Raw genomic sequence first — 18,032 nt, forward strand, 5'->3', positions numbered from 1 at the left:
CGTTTCCCCTTATCAACCACTGTGCTCTGTCTGCACTAGAAAGAGTCCTAAGTATTCAGCTCCTGGGACCTTGTCTTGAACACAGTAAATATCAGTACATATTTGCTGAGATTATACTTGATTCGATGTTTATGAAATATATGAGTGATGTGAAGAAGTGTTTTGAGGGGAGAGCTAGAGGGAGTGGAGAATAGAAATGTTTGCAGCATCAGATGTAATTTCTTATCCCAGAACAGGAGTTCAGTTTACCCTCTCCTTTTTGAAACAGCTTTATTAAGGTATAATTCATATACCACACATATGACCCACTTATGTATACAACTTAATGGGTTTTAGCATATTTGCAGAGTTGTGCGACCATCACCATAATCTAAGTTAGAACATTTCCATCATCCCAAAAAGAAACCTTGTACCCATTAGCAATATTTCCCCAATGTCCCAATCTCCTTACATACAACCTTACCCTAGGCAAGCACTAATTTGCTTTCTGCCTCCATAAATTTTCCCATTCTGGACATTTCATATAAATGGAATCATACAGCATGTGGTTTTTATAAATGACTTCTTTCACTTAGCATAATGTTTTCAAGGTTTATCCATGTTTTAGAAAGTATCAATACATCAGTACTTTATTGCTTTTTATTTTCAAATAACACTCCATTGCATGGATATACAACATTTTCTTTAATCATTTGATGGGTATTTAGGTGGTTTTGATTTGGGGTTTTTATTTTATTCATAATAATGAATAATGCTGCTATGAAAATTTGTATACAAGCTTTTTTAGAAGTATGTTTTCATTTTTATTGAAAAAATACCTAGCAGTAGAATTCCTGGGTCATAAGGAAACTCTATATTTAACATTTTGTAGAAATTGCCAGAATGTTTTTCAAAACACTATGCTATTATACATTCCCACATTCAATACTTGAGAGCTATCATTTCTCTGTATCCTCACCAACACTTGTTTTTGGTTTTTTGACTATAGCCATCCTAGTGGGTATGAAGTACTATCTCATTGTGGTCTTGACATGCATTTCCCCTGATGGCTAATGATGTTAAACATCTTTCATGTGTTTATTACACATTTGTATATTTTCTTGGAGAAGTGTCTATCCAAAGCCTATTTTTAAATTGGCCAATTTATCTTTTTATTATTGAGTTGTAATTGTCCTTTATATATTCTGATATATTTAATTTGCAAATATTTCCTCTCAATTTGTGGCTTGTATTTTCATTTTCTTCGTTGTATTGTTTTCAGAACAAAAGATTTTAATTTTGATGCTCTGTAATTTATCTATTTTTTTTATCACTTATGCTTTTGGTGCCATATTAAGAAACCATAGCCTAACCCAAGGTCATAAGGTTTTATGCCTGTGTTTTCTTTTAAGAGTTTTTTAGTTTTAGCTCTTACATTTAGCTGTCATTTGTTGTAGCTTTATATTAACTTTTGAAATCAGGAAATGATTTCAAATATTTTTTTTCAAGTGTGTTTCACTTTTTCTAGGCCCCTTTTATTTCTATATGAATTGTGGGATTATCTTGTCAATTTCTTCAGAAGGCAGATGAGATTTTAGTACTGATTGCACTGAAACTCTACATTACATTGGAGAATATTGCCATCTTAAAATTGTCTTTCAATACACAAACATGGGATATCTTTGCATTGATCTAAATAAAGATCTAAATCTTCTTTAATTTCAGTGTTTTGTTATTTTCAGTGTACAAGTTTTGTACTTTGTTAAATTTATTCCTAAGTATTTTATTCTTGTTCATGCTATTATAAACTGAATTGTTGTCTTAATTGTATTTTCAGATTAGTCATTGCTACCATATAAAAATACAATTTATTATTTGGATATTATCTTGCTACCTGAAGCCTTACTGAACCTGTTCATTAGCTCTAAAGATTTTTAGTGGATCCCTTAGGATTTTTATATACTAGTTGATGTTATCTGCACGTGGTGTTAAGTTTTATGTCTTCCTTTCCAATCTGGATGGCTTTTATTTTCATTTTTATTTCTGTCTTGCCTGTTTGCCTTGGCTAGAACACTCAATAAATTGCTGAGTAGAAATGGTGACAATGGGCACCCTTGTCTTGTTCCTGATATTAGGGGAAAGCTTTCAGGCCTTACCACTAAGTATATGTTAGCTTCAGATTTTCCATAAATGCTTTTTATCAAGTTGAAGAAGTTACCTTCTATTCCTTGTTTGGTGAACACTGTAATGAAAGGCTGTTGAATTTTGTTGAATGCTTTTTCTGCATCTAATGAGATAATCATATGGTGGTTTTTGTCCTTTATTCTATTAATATGGTATATTACTTTGATTATATTTCAAGTGTTAAATCAAGAATTCATTACTGGGATAAATCTGACTTTGCCATGGTTTATAATTTTTTTATATCTTGCTGTGTTCAGTTTGTTAGTAGTAGGAGCAGGGATTTTTGAATCTATATTTATAAGGTATATTGACCTGTAGTTTTATTTTCCTGTGATAGTTTTGTGTTTTGCTATTGGTGAAATATTGAAATATAAAATGAATTGGAAAATGCTCATTCTTTTTTATTTGTTGGAAGAATTTGTGAAGAATTGGTATTAATTCTACTTTTTATGTTGGTAAAAACCACCAGTGAAGACAGCTGGGTTTGGGATTTTCTTTGCATGAAATCTCCTTATTACTAATTCGTTATTTTATTTATTATAGATCCACACAGAGTTTCTATTTTCTCTTGAGTTAGTTTGGTAGTTTGTATCTTTGTATAAATTTTCCATTTCATCTAATATTATATACATTTTATATATGCAATTTATTATCAGTTAAGAGAAGAAAGAAAAGTAAATACACTATCTTTTATAATTACATTTACTGATGCTATTTGGTTTTTATGTGTTGATTCAAATTAATGTCTGGTGTCTTATTTTCAGCTTGAAAATTTTTCTTTACTATTTATTGAAATGTGAGTCTACAAGCAAAAAAACATCTGTTTTTGTTCACCTGGGAATGTCTTCATTTCACCTTCATTTTAGAAGATAGTTTTGCTAGATATAAGATGATTGGTTGACAGCCCTTTTTGTCATTTTCTTTTAGCCCTTTCTTTTAGCCCTTTAAATATGACATTCTACCACCTTCCAGCTCCTTTGTTTCTGCTAGAAGTCAGCTGTGAATCTTACTGAGATGCTCTTGAACATGATGAATCTTTTTCTTCTCTCTTGCTGCTTTCAAGATTTTCTCTTTGTGTTTTCCTTTCAGCATTTTCACTGTGATATGTCAGAGTAGATCCATTTTTCCTTAATTTTTCTTAGAATCTGTTGACCATTGTGGATGTGTGGATTAATATTGTCACCAAATTTTGGGAGATTCCAGCCACTATTTCTTCAAATATTTTTCTCCTCCTTTTTTTCCCCCTCTCCTTCTGGTACTCCCATTATGCTTATGTTAGGGCACTTAATGATTTCCACATTTCCCTGAGGTTCTGTTACATTTCCTTCCTTATTTTTTCTCTGTGTTCTTTATATTGCATATCTATTGATCTATCCTCAAGCTCACCCATTCTTCTGCCAGCTCATATCTACTGCTGAGCCCCTTTAACAATTTTTTTATTCTACTTACTGTCCTTTTCTTTTTTTTTAATATGTAATATATTGTCAAGTTAGCTAACAGTGTATATAGTGTGCTCTTGGCTTCGGGAGTAGATTCCCATGATTCATCGCCTACATACAACACCCAGTGCACATCCCAACAAGTGCCCCCTCAGTGCCCATCACCCATTTTCCCCTCTCTCCCACCCCTCCATCAATCTTCAGTTTGTTCTCTGTATTTAAGAGTCTCTTATGGTTTGCCTCCCTCTGTTTGAAATTAGTTTTTCACCTTCCCTTCCCCTATGGTCTTCTGTTAGGTTTCTCAATGAGTGAAAATATATGGTATCTGTCTGTCTCTGACTGACTTATTCTATTTAACATAATGCCCTCCAGTTCCATCCACATTGTTTCATATGGCAAGATTTTATTCTTTCTCATTGCCGAGTAGTATTCTATTGTACTCACACACCACATCTTCTTTATTCATTCACCAGTTGATGGACATTTGGTCTCTTTCCATAATTTGGCTATTGTTGGTAATGCTGTCTTTTCAACTTCAGAATTTCCATTTGGTTCTTTTTCTTTTTTATGATTTCTGTCTCTTTATTGACATTCTCTCCTTGATGAAGCATTGCATCATACCTCTCTTTAATTCTTTAAACATGATTTCATTTAGTTCTTTAATCATATTTATAATGACTGCTCTGAAATCTTTGAATTCTAATTTCCATTTCTGGGCCCTTTCAAAGGAAGTTTCTGTTACCTGCTCTTTTATGGATTATTCTTCACTGTTTCTTTGCATGTCTTAAAATATTTTGCCTAAAATTGGATGTTTTAGATAATGCACTATAGCAGTTCTGGATATTGATCTCCTGTGGGCCTGTTGTTGCTGCTGTTTACTTTTTTATTTGTTTAGCAATGACTTGTCTACTTAAGTGGAATCTATTTCCTCTGACATCCCCTACATGTACAGCTTCTGTTATCATTTGCAAAAGGGTGCAGCCTTGGGGATGCACACAGTCATCTTTACCTCCTACCCCCACCCCAGCCCAGGGATGCTGATCTTTTTTAATCATGTTTGCTGTGATTCTCTCTTTCCATGGTCTCATTGTTAAGCTTCTAGATGCTCTGTTTAAATGGGTATCATATCTAACAGTTGACCTATGTAATCATTTATTGATTAGTGTTTTCAACAATGCCCTGAGGCATAAATCTCTCCACAATCCCATCCAATTAAAGCTGGACCATTTGTTAGTCTGCTTAAGCTGCTATAACAAAATAACACAGACTGGGTAGCTTAAACAACAGAAATTTATTTTCTCATGGTCTGAAAGTCCATGATCAAAGTGCTGGAAAATTCAGTTTCTGGCAAAAGCTCTCTTCCTAGTCTATAGATAGCTGCCTTGCTACATCCTCACGTGGTGGAGAGAGAGAGAGAGATCTCTGGTGTCTCTTCCTCTTCTATGAGGGCAGCAGTTCTACCATATCAGGGCTCTATCCTAATGACTTCATTTAACCTTAATCACCTTTTAAAAGTGCTGTCTCCAGGAAAGTCACATGGGAGTTCAGGCTTCAACATATGAATTTGGGGGATGGGGGAGATACAAATATCCAGTCCACAGCAGGCTCCGTTACAGGGAGGGGATATTTAAGGCCATAGGAAGGAGAATAAAGACTAACCAAAAGCTGACACAAAGCTCTCAGACATGTGAGCAAAGCCATCTTGTATATTTTGGCACAGTTCAGACACCAGCAGAATGCACCCTCATGAGCAAACCTCACTGACCTCATATGGGGCCTTGAGGAAATCCTGACCCACAGAACTACGAATAATAAAATGACTGTTGAGGAAATCAAAGTCTATGTGACCTCAGGAGGAAATAGATTAAGGATTCAGGAGGGCACAAGATGAAAGTGTGTGTGCAGGAGATATGGAGGAGGTAGCAGACACTGAATTCACAAACAGGAGGCATGGATCCAGACCCCAACTCTGTCATAATTAGATATCTGACCTTAGGAAAGGCAGTTTTTCTCTTTGGCATTCAGGTTCCTAACAGATAAATCAGGAATCAGGATAAATCATCTCTCCCAGGTTTAACTGTTTTTATATGAAAACAAAATTAAAATGAGTTTGACAGTTTTTATCATCACCATATCCTGAAAATCATACCCATTTAGGAAGTGAAAGAGACCCTGTAACTATAAATGATTGGCTTTATTTGTGTAACAGAGTGTTAATGGTCTATTTTAATGAGAAGGGAAATAGTGTTATTTTAATAACATAGAGATGCTTTATTAATAGTGTCCATAGTGTTAACAATTGGTTTCTAAAATTTCTGCCTGGGCGCCTGGGTGGCTCAGTCTGTTGGGCGTCCAACTTTGGTCAGGTCATGATCTCACAGTTCATGAGTTCAAGCCCTGCGTTGGGCTCTGTGCTGACAGCTCGGAGCCTGGGGCCTGCTTCGGATTCTGTGTCTCCCTCTCTTTCTGCTCCTTCCCCGCTCATGCTCTGTCTCTGTCTGTCTCTCAAAAATGAATAAAGTTAAAAAAAAATTAATTTCTGCCTGACCTAAAATGAGGTTTGGTTATTTATGGTCTTAATATATCACATCTAATATTATTTTTCTAAGAAAAATAATTTTTATAATGTGAGATAATAGATGTGCTAGAATCTATCATATATTTTTAAACCAAAATGATAAATGTCCTATAAAAAGTCCCTTTACTGTTGTTCAAACATTTGATGCTCTCAAACACAATGTTATTACTCTTTAGAATATTAATTTGGTTCCACGAAACAAACAAAAACATTATACATACTATTAGTGGGTATGTATTCTCTTAAGCTCTGCTCCTAACATGAATTCATTTCAGATTTCCATTCATTCATCCATATGTACTAAGCATGTTTCTCTTTGCTCTTAATTCAGGTTGAACTCCCCAAACACACCAAACTCTTATTCTTGTATGTCTCTGTTTTTTTCCAGGCAATTATCTCAGTCTGGAAAATGTCCCCTAACCTTATTTTCTCTCTCTCTCTCTCTTTTGTGTTTGTGTGTGTTTCAAATTTTTATTTAGATTCTAGCTGGTTAGCAAATACTATAATACTGGTCTTAGGAGTAGAATTTAGTGATTCATCACATACATATAACACCCAATGCTCATCACAAGTGCCTTTCTTAATGCCCATCACCCATTTAGCCCATCCCCCACCCACCTCCCCTCCAGTAACCCTCAGTTTGTTCTCTATAGTTAAAAGTTTCTTATGGTTTGCCTCCCTCTCTCTAACCCTATTTTCTCTGTGGAGTTTTCCTAACCTTACTCTCTAACTCCTTTTCATTTTTCAGTTCTTACTCTAGCACTTCTGAAAAGCTTTCTCTGACCCTTAAAGTCTAGCTAATACCTTTTCTTTGAGATATTCTCATTAAACACCACCAGAATGACACTTGCATGATGTTTTGTAATTGCCTATTCCCTATGTAGGTTCCACATTAGACTCAAAATTTCAAGAGGACAGAGATCTGAGAGTAGGAATATCTTCTTCCTGTTATATATCCAGGTGTATTTAATCAATAGTAGTTAAATAAGGGGAAAATGAATGAATATATTGCATGTAGTAATGTGGAGATATTAAATGGAGCTAGAACTATATATCACATTAAATTCAGCTATATTTATTATAGTTGTATATATTTGATTATGTTATTTTGTGATTAAGAAAATAGCAATTAATTTAAAGATCAGTATAATCACAATTCAGTCACATAGTTTAAAAGCCTTAATTTTTTTCTAAATGCAATTTAGTAAAATTTACCTAGGACTATAAAAATGGAATAACTTGAAGAAAAGAAAGGTAAACACATTGGATCGTATATATGCCTATTTTCTGGAAGATAAACTACAGATGAAAAATATATGAATAAAATGTATCCTTTGTGCACTTAGGATATTTAAGGAATTAAATCTTGAATTCTTCAGGATTTGAATTATACAAGTCAGTCAAAAGTTTACCAAATTTTACAAAATGCCTCTGAGATGCACAGCAAAAGTTCTCAATTTTGAAGCAGTGGGACGCAAGGGTTTACTGATTAGTCAAGACAGAAAATTGTGAAGCAGAAACAGATGTCTGTTACCTGTCTAGGGTGAAGGCATACATCTTAGTGGCTTTGTCATTCACAAGATAAGTTCTTTCAAGAAACTCCATGGTGGTCAGGATGACAGCTTCTGCTCCTCACTGTTGTGGCTGCTCTTGTTTACCTCGCTGTCCAGTTTGGGGAGCAAAGCAGCATTACAACCCTTCACGTGCTTTCCAACGAAAAAATAAAAAGGCTTCCGGGATTTAGAATAACAAGCCTCCTGCATCAATGTTCTTGGTAGGTCTGCTAAAATTACGGCCTCCTTGGACTGTCAGCTGGTCTCATTCTCTCTCCCCCAGAAACTCCTTTCCTACGGAGACCGGCAGGTAGAATCAGGTGAAGTGTGTGTGTGTGTGTGTGTGTGTGTGTGTGTGTGCGCGCGCGCCCACGCTTCCCATGCTATCTGATTCCATCGTGCTTCCTCAGAGGTAGAAGAGCTCAAAGGTTTCCTGCTAATTGCTGATGTGGGGGTTTGGTCTTTAGAACACACCTGGGTGAACTGCAGACACCTTTCTGTACAATAGTCTCAGGTTTCCCCTTTCTTTTCCTTTCCTTTTTTTGAGGGGGCCCTCTCTCTCTCTCAACCTAAAGGCATTTCTCTTGAGATTTAGTTCTAAGATGACCTCTCAGCAGCCATCAGGATTTACTTCTCCTCTCCTAGGACCATTTTGGGATTTTACGACTGAAGGGAGGTCATGGGTCATTAGTTACCGAAGTCTGTGATCTGAAACAGTTCCTGGTGCAGCAGCTTTGAAGCCCATTTGACAGGCAGGTAAAGGGCAGACTCAGCTTCTAAATACACAACAGCCCTCAATCATACCTACAAGAACTGGAATGATCCATATTCTCCCTGGCCAGGGTATCCTCTGCTAAGGATAAAAGACTCACTCAAGGAAACTCTATCAGGCAAACAAATGACAACTCAGGAATGGCATCTTCTGAGTTAATCCCAAGAGAACTTCAACCCCCAAACTCCTAGGAATTCACATTTTATTTCATTATACAGCACTTTCCTTTCCAGGTAAGAGAAGTGACTGTAGCCCAAGGGCAATAGCCCTTTGTGGTAGCATTTGTGTGGGGGCCAAAGCACATCCTGGTCCAGAACAGATGCACGCGAGGGGTGAGGGTGAGTGCAGACTGGAGGAGAGGGAATAAATCTCCAACCACTGAGTCTTCATTTCCTTTTCCTTCTGTCAACACTCACTTTCTAGTAAGAAAACTCAGAGTAGGGTAGTCATAGAATAGCCCAGTTGCCCAGCGTCTTGGGAATCTGCCCACCATACCGAGCAGAAATCTGCCACAAGGGCCTAGTAAAATAAATATTGTCTCTGGAAACGAACATGGGATTCAGTGGCAGTTGCAGTAGCAGGGAGGGACAGTCATCTTTGGCTGACAGGGAGAGCATCAGGTCTCCTAGCACATCTTCAGTGAAGCTGTACATCTTTAAGATTTCAAACAGTGTCATCCATAACATAAATTCTAAGGTCTTTTCATATGACTCCATTGCCTAACCAATCATGAACTTGGTTCTGACAGGTGGAAACCAGATAAATGGCTGGAGGAAGACATTTTTCCTTGCAGGAGAAATTCTGGGTCTAGGGTCAGTAGAATAATCCAAAGCATTTCTTTGTCATTTTTCCTTACTCTTTACTTTACAAAGTAACAGGTTATTCTGTGGATGCAAAGCCGGAAACCAGAAAATAATTACTAATCCATCTGTGCGACATGTTACCACATTTTGCCGCTTGAGTCGTTTGTGAGCTGTTGCTACCACGTATGAGAGAAATAGAATTCAAGTGAATGAATGTCAAAAGTGAAGAAACTACTTAAAATTAGGCTGAGATTCATTAAGAATAAGTGCAAGGAAGAGAAGATAAGCAGTATTCAAATACAGGAAAGAGAATATTTAGCTATAAACATCAATGGGAAAAAATTAATCTGGAAGCCTGAGATTCTACACCGCAAGTTTTTGTCACTAACACATACATAGATGCACAGACATATTTGCACCTGGTCATGATTCTGTGAGCCCAGAGATGTATACTAGGTTATTCATGTGAGGCAAGAATAGGGCGAGGATATATGAGAAGGGTAGGGTAGCACTGATATGGGGTAGGGGTAAGGTGGAGATGAAAAAAGAGGGAATGGGGACCCAAGCAAAGAAGGACAAGAAAAAAAAATACCTTCTGTGATCTCTGCTATTTATTTATAAGTTGAAATATATAAAATTGTCATTTTTATAGACCCAATATAGGCTAAAATCAGCAATTTCATGATTTACTTAAATAGTGTGCACACATATACACACTTATAAAATGTATATGTGTACATGTGTGATACATTTAAAAACAAAAAATTAAATATGCATATTTTTAAAATATTAAGAAATTATTTTCATCAAATATTTGTGAATTTCCAAGTGCTACCCTTGTAAATAACTACTCCCTTGTAAACCAAAATTTCTGGTGTAAGTAGCATAAAAGCAGCAAAGAGTGGGTTACAGCAAACAAAACTTTTATGTTAAAAAAAAAAGTAAGTTTTCACTGCTATAAATTTAGATGTAAATTATGACTAAGAATTGCTTGCATGTCACATTGTGTGAAATATTCACCTGTTGATAACTTTGTCATCTTATAAACTCATTTGAACTACACCATTATCTCTTCCCCCTCAGTATTCTGTCAGCACAATATTTATAAAGAATTTCCCGTCCTTTCTGACTAACCTTTGTCCCGCTTGGCATGCACTGCCCACCAAGGACCAATGGCCCTACAAAAGTCACAAAATACGTATTTGGAAAGCAACATGGATCAAAAAAAAAAAAATCTTTTCTCCTGTTGACAGTATTGGTGTGCATGATGTTACTTTTCCCAGTTTCCTAGGCAACCAGCTTCCAAACCATCCTGAATTACAGGTTGTCCTCTCCGCCTACTCACCATCACAAGCTTGTAGCAACTGAAGGGGCAAAATGCAATTTATAGCAGTTACCTCTGGGAATAAATATTCTGTCAGCTACAAGAACATCACTGACATGACTAAAGAACTGGTTCAGCTCCCCAGTGCTAGCTGTTGTTGGCAACAATTTCTTAATAGGATTTTACAAATAGTAGCTAATACCTGTGCAAAAATAATCTACACATGTGTCTTACACATCATTTGATATTTTACCTGCAGATAGGGTGTATTTATGTAAAACCACCATGATCATCCCTAGACACTAAAGTACTGAGTTCTCAGGGCGCCTGGGTGGCTCAGTCGATTGGGCGTCTGACCTCGGCTCAGGTCATGATCTCAAACAGTTCATGAGTTCAAGCCCCCTGTCAGGCTCTGTGCTGACAGCTCAGAGCCTGGAGCCTGCTTTGGATTCTGTGTCTCCCTCTCCCTCTGCCTCTCCCCTGCTAATTCTCTGTCTCTCTCTCTCTGTCTGTCTCTCTCTCCCTCTCCTCCACTTCTCTGTCTCAAAAATAAATAAGCATTAAAGAAAAAAAATTTTAATAAATAAAGTACTGAGTTCTTGAGATTTGCATTCCCAAAATTTGAACTCATATTTCAGAAACACTTCATATTGCCATTGTTCACATGTACCTGTCTTTTAAAAATAGACATGAAAATGTGCTTGTTTTAAAATAATAATGTGTATTTTCATTCTGTTTGGCATGTTCTTGTTTGTGTGGAAAGGCAATGTAGTAAAGTGGTTTAATGCATGGGCTTTCAAATCAGAATGACTTAGTTTCAGTTTCTGCTTTGACCACTTCCATACGTGTGTGACTTTGAACAAGTTATCTGGCCTCTGTGGTTTTCAGTTTCTCATCTGTAAAATGGTACACTAGTGGAGTCCCTCTTTACAGAGTGCTTATGAAGAGTAAAAGAGATAATGTCTATAAAAGTTCTTAGGGGCGCCTGGGTGGCGCAGTCGGTTAAGCGTCCGACTTCAGCCAGGTCACGATCTCGCGGTCCGTGAGTTCGAGCCCCGCGTCAGGCTCTGGGCTGATGGCTCGGAGCCTGGAGCCTGTTTCCGATTCTGTGTCTCCCTCTCTCTCTGCCCCTCCCCCGTTCATGCTCTGTCTCTCTCTGTCCCAAAAATAAATAAACGTTGAAAAAAGTTCTTAGCATGATATCTGCCATATAACCAGTGTCATATAGAAGTGAGTTGCTATGGACTTGACCATGTCTAAGTAAAATGTCTTGGCTGTCCCTGAAAAACTGGCCCCAGTCTTAGCAGAAGGCTAAGAATTACCCACGAACAGAAGAAATCATCAAGGAAGTAGAAGTTACTGCAAAGAAGACCTGGGGACTTGAACCTGTTGTCAGCTCTTTGATTTGGGGAAAATCCCTCAAACTCTCTAGGCTCAATATTCTCAAATAATCTGTGATTTGTGATTTCTCAAATAGATTCATGCTTCCCTCATTCTACCCACTTAGCAGCCAAGTGCAATTCCGAATGTGTCCTCCATAAAAAAGGACACGACAGGAAGGAAATGAGAACTCAATCAGTGTAATCACCTGCTGAAGATTCTAGACTTCTGTATTCCCACACAGACTATAAAGATATTATTTCTAAGCTTGGTAGCATTTCCTTAGCAAGGTGGTTTTATGGTTATTACTACAATGTGGGCTTTTCAAAAGCTCCATCCAGGAATGTGAAAACAGAGACATTGAAAATTTAATTGGATTGTATTTTAAAGAACATTGTGAAAATTTCATTTTAATATAAAGTAAACATGTATAAAACACAAGCCATTTCCTGATATTTCATACTTTACGTGATAATAGACTGAAAGCCATCTGAGTTTTATTTTCTTCTTGATAAATTGGGACTATATAACTCTTTCTTTTGCCATTTTTATTTTTAAAAAGATTGAGCTATAGAAATGTTTCAGTGCAAATGCAATTTGTATTTGCTGAAAAAAGAAAAACTTGATAAAATATTGATACTGAAACAATAAAAGAAGTACTTTATTAAACCTGATAGATGCAAATAAATAATACAAAAATAAACTAGCACTGTTTTGGTAGAGAGGAGTACTGGGACTAGGTGATTAAAATATTTATGAAATATATATTTTATTGATTAGCCTCCATGTACCACAATGCCTTTTACAAGCACTCTTCAGTCTTAAACTAATTAACCCTTAAATGCACTGTCCAGAATAGGTATGGTTTATTTTGTCTTGCAAACTCCAAAGTTGTTGTCTGCTGGCTTCACATTCTCACAACTGTATATGTCTCTCTTTTTTATTTTATTTACTTTGGCAAGCAAGAGAGGCTTCCAAGGACCCAAGCCATGATTTTAAGGCATTAGAATAAGAAAGGTACAAGAAAGAATAAGAAAGGGAAAATCATGATTATTTCAATAGATGCAGAAAAAGCATTTGACAAAATACAACATCTATTTATGATTAAAAATTCCCAAAAAAGCAGATATGGAGGGAGTGTATCTAAACATAATAAAGGTCATTTATTATAAGCCTGTTAATGATGAAAAGCTGAAAGCTATTCCTCTACAATCAGGGGCAAGACAAGGATGTTCAGTCTGCCACTTCTATTCAGCATAGTGTTGGAAGTCCTAGCGAGAGCAATCAGGTAAGAAAAAATGAATAAAAGGCATTTAAATTGTAAAAGAAGAAGTAAAACTGTCACCATTTGCCGAGAACATGACATTATATACAGAAAATTCTAAAGAGCCCGGCAAAAAACTGTTAGAACTAATAAAAAAAATTCAGTAAAGGTGTACAATACATAATCACTACACAAAAATCTGTTGTATTCCTATATAGCGATAATGAACTATCAGAAAACTAAATGTAAAAAAAAAATCCCATTCTTGCATCAACAAGAATAAAATACCTAGGAATAAATTTAACCAAGGAGGTGAGAGACAAGTATATTGAAAACTATAAGACATTAATTGAAGGAGACACAAATAAATGAAAAAATATCCCATGCTCATGGATTAGAAGAATTACTATTGCTAAACTGTCCATACTACCTAGTGAATCTAGTCAACATAATCCCTATCAAAATTCCAACGGCATTTTTCACAAAAATAGAACAAAAAACCCTAAAATCTGTATGGAACCACAAAAGACTCCAGGTAGCTTTTTTGCCACATGCAAAAGAATGAAACTGGACCACTATCTGACTCGATACATAAAATTAATTCAAAATAGATTAAAGACTTGAACAAATGACCTGCAACCATAAAATCCTGGAAGAACATATAGGCAGTAAGCTCCTTGACATAGGTGTTAGTGATGATATTTTGAATCTGACACCAAAAGCAAAAAAACAAAAGTAAAAATGAACAAGTGGGACTACATCACACTTAAAACCTACTGCACAGCAAAGAAACCCATTAACAAAATGAAAAGGCAACCTACTGAATGGGAGAAGATATTTGCAAACCATGTATCGGACAGGGGGCTAGTACCCAAAATATATAAAGAAATCATGCAATTCAATAGCAAAAACTATGATAATAATCATTAAAAAATGGGCAGAAGGTCTTAATAGACATTTTCCCATAGAAGATATACAGATGGCCAATAGGTACATGAAAAGATGTTCTGTATCATTAATCATCAGGAAAATGCAAATCAAAGCCACAATGAGGTATCGCCTCACACGTATTAGGATGGTTATTATCAAAAAGATTGGAAATATCAAATTTGGCAAGAATGTAGAGAAAAGGGAACCTTTGTGCACTGTTCATGGGAATGTAAATTGGTGGAGCCACCATGGAATAAAGTAGAAATTTAACTAGAACTATGGTATCATCCAGCAATTTGTTTATCCAAAGAAAATAGGAAAATTAATTCAAAAAGATATATGAACCCCCATGCTTTTTGCAGCATTGTTTAAGATAGCCAAAATATGAAAAAAAAACCAAGTGTCCACCAATGGATGAATACGTAAAGAAATTGTGGTATGTGTAAATAATGAAATATTATTCAGCCATTAAAAAAAGAAGGAAATATTGCCATTTGCAACAATGTGGATGGTCCTCAGGGGCATTATGCTAAGTGAAATAAGTCAGAAAAAAATAAATCCCATATGGCCTATCTCATATATAAAATTTAAAATATTTAATTAAATTAAATTTAATTAAAAATTAAAATACTTAAATTTTGTATATATAAATATATATACAAAAATCTAAGTTCTCTCGTGGGAGAGAGGGAGTGGTGGGAAAAATGGGTGAGCTATTTTTATTTTTTAGTTTAAATAAATTTTAAATTTTTTAAAAAAGTGTCAATATTCCTCCTGATTCTTATCACCTAGTTCCTTAGAAGCTAAAAATATATATAATTTATTTTTTAAAATGGCAAAGAAAAAACAATGATGTTAGCAATCATTTTGGCCTATGTGTACTGGCCTTCTCTATTTGAGAAGGTCAAAGATTAGCTGTCTAGTTAGATTGCAGATGAATTAAAGATAATTTAGGATGTTGATGACAAAACTGGTATATATCCTTATTCAGTCAGCTTGAATAAAGGTGATCATCATTGTATGAGAAAAAGTTAACCAGACAAAAACAACCAGAAAGAAAAAAGTGTAATTGAAATACTTGAGAAAAGATTTTTCAAACTATCATTTCAAACTTCTATGAGGTAGAAGATTATTTTGTTCTTTTGGGGCTACCAGAGGGGGAAAAAACCCATCAATTGACTGCCTTTTGCAAGAGATCTAAATAAATTTGAAACAAACAAAATCAGAGCTTTATAATGATTCAAAGTCCGATTTTACTTAGAAGGTATCGAGTGATTGCTATGAGCCAGGCATCTCACTAAACTCTAGAGAGCCTATATATGTATAAGCTCTGTGTGTGTGTGTGTGTGTGTGTGTGTGTGTGTGTCTGTCTGTCTGTGTGTGTATTTGTTAATTCATTTAGCTAGACTCTGTGCCAAGCACTGATGGAATTAATAAACTTGACAGAGTCTCTTCCCTAGAGTCATTACAGGAAACAATTCACTGCAACAAACTTCTTTGACAGTAGGGAGACCAGGACTGACAGCTTTAATCCCAGGGGATTGTGCATGAAGGAAAGTACTCAAGGCTACCAGGGGAGGCTGCCCTTAGGTGGTGAGCTTGCAAGCTCTTGAGGATGCTGGTCCTTAAGAGCTCTGCATTGAGAGGAGGACCCTCGTGCATGGCTGGCCAGGGACCTTGGTTTCCAGAAGGATCACTTCTCTGTCGTCTCTATGGGTCCTTTTCATCCGATTAGTTTTTCTTTCCCTTGCTGATTGCTTCTTACATCCAGTGGAGACAAACAAAGTGTCACCTAGAGGTTGTTTCTGCCCATCCAGCCCACTGCTTTCAGGTGTCTGGCAGATTAAGTTTTGCAAAAGGTTTTTAGGAGACTTTGTCTCTCTTACCCATCTGCATTTTGTTTTCCCTGGTCCCATCTCTACTCTTTTAGAAGGGAAGGTAGAGTTTGGAACTGCAATCTCTAATTTTCTTTATTTTCTTAATTTTGATGTTTATTTTTGAGAGAGGGAGAGAGAGAGAGAGACATAGTGTGAGTGGGGCATGGGCAGAGAGAGAGGGAGACACAATATCCGAAGCAAGCTGCAAGCTCTGAGCTGTCAGCACAGAGCCTGACGTGGGGCTTGAACTCACGAACCACAAGATCATGACGTGAGCCAAAGTCAGAAGCTTAACCAGCTGAGCCACCAGGTGCCCCAGCATAGTATCTAGTTTTCAAGGAAAGAGCTTTATGGAGGATTACTCCTCAGAGTGGCTGAGTATTTGTCTATGACACCACTTCAGAAAGCCAGTCTATCTCTCAGTTTACATAGAAAATTTCAACCAATCTAAGTTTTATTCTGTTTCTGGCTTCAGGACAACAATCCCATTGGTCTGTTTCGTCTAATCACCAGAATTTTATTTCTGTTGTTACTGCTTTTGGACATTTCTTGGATGTTTGATACTATTATCTGAGCATTTTTATTGTGGCTGACAAACACTTGTATTGGTCTGTCTGGAAAAGTATTTCCCTATTTGAATCATAAAAAAAAAGTAGACAAAAACATACTTTCTGATATTTTAGCTCCTTGATCTATATATGCACAGAGCATCACTAAAACCTAAAGCATTGAATTCCTGAATTAAACGAGAGAGAGAGAGAGAGAGAGACCCCTTTGTCATTATCTGGAATGCTACCATTTAATTTTTATGAGTACCGTTTACTTTCCTTTAGTGAAAGACCTTGAGGGGCCTTTCGTCTTATGAGAAGGATTTTCACACAAGTCCCCAGATGAATGCCAAGAGAGCAAAGACATAGCTCATCTTCTCCTCTGAATCTCGAAGTCTGGATTTATTTGACTCGAGGCTGACAAGACTGCCTCTCAGGAGATAGTCCAGAAGACAAGACAAAAGCCGCCTGGAAACTTTCCCCTGAAAGACTGAGCCATTGCTTTTCACATCAAACCCAAAATGCATCAAGGGACGGCAGGTGGGTTTTCTGCTTGGAAGCACAACCACAAGGCACTGCTTACTAATTCATCTCTTCTTTTGGTGTTAGTGAATTTGCATCCAGTGAGTCAACATTTTCAAATGCTGCTAATCCAATTGTAACAGGTCTCTCCACCACCATCAGGGGATGTGTTCTTTGAATTTGCATCGAGTGCACGCACGTGAGATATCATATTACCTTTTGCAATCCTAAATTCCCGACTTGATCACCCAGATATTGGCCACTGAGCAGGTGATGGGAGCCTGTGTCTCCCTCACGGTCAGCTAACTCCAAAAGAGAACAGAAATATGTATTTAATTGTAACAGGCAAGTTATGGAAAAATATTGCATTTTGTAACAGCTTATTTTAAGCTTTAAGTACCTAGGGTAATAATCGCCTTTACCCTTCAGAATTTAAAACTAAGATTTTTCTCTTAGTCTTCAACAGAATTGTGATAATTCATCATTTGCAGAATAAAAATTTCGTTTTAAACATTATTAATGCCCAGATTAAACTGCCACAAAAACTAATATCCAAGGCACAATGACAATGTCCTCATATTTTCGGTATTATTTATGCGACAAAAATCCATACGACAAAACACTAGGAAGAGTTTTTGATAGAAGTTGGTTACTTAGAGTGGGGTTTGGCCTATCCTGCACGTTCTAGTCACAAGTTAGTTTCCAGGGAAGCTGGTAAGTAATGTCAGGTGCCTTTTGGCCATTTTCTACTGAAGGAAGAAGGAGAAATCGATTCTATGATTAATGTAATGTCCCAAAGAACACTAATTCTTCACTACTTCTTAGAATCATCATTATTATGGATGCTGCTGTCAGCAAATGAAGAATGGTTCTTCATCT

The 18,032-nt window shown here is 36.5% G+C and overlaps 1 protein-coding gene across 2 annotated transcripts in view; it reads right to left on the reverse strand.

The window, feature by feature from the left end:
- SLC30A8 (solute carrier family 30 member 8) overlaps nt 1-8,240 on the reverse strand; it is a 48,216-nt gene extending 39,976 nt beyond the window's left edge. The window contains exon 1 of one of the 2 annotated variants that reach the window (XM_015072844.3): nt 7,715-8,240. In XM_015072844.3, the coding sequence (XP_014928330.1) occupies nt 7,715-7,785 (71 nt within the window). In that variant the 5' untranslated portion in view covers nt 7,786-8,240. The remainder of the gene's footprint in view (nt 1-7,714) is intronic. The other variant, XM_053208262.1, reaches the window with a different exon arrangement.
- Nucleotides 8,241-18,032: the final 9,792 nt, after the last annotated feature.

This window comes from Acinonyx jubatus, chromosome F2 (assembly GCF_027475565.1).
Source record: "Acinonyx jubatus isolate Ajub_Pintada_27869175 chromosome F2, VMU_Ajub_asm_v1.0, whole genome shotgun sequence".
Classification (NCBI taxonomy): Eukaryota; Metazoa; Chordata; class Mammalia; order Carnivora; family Felidae; genus Acinonyx; species Acinonyx jubatus.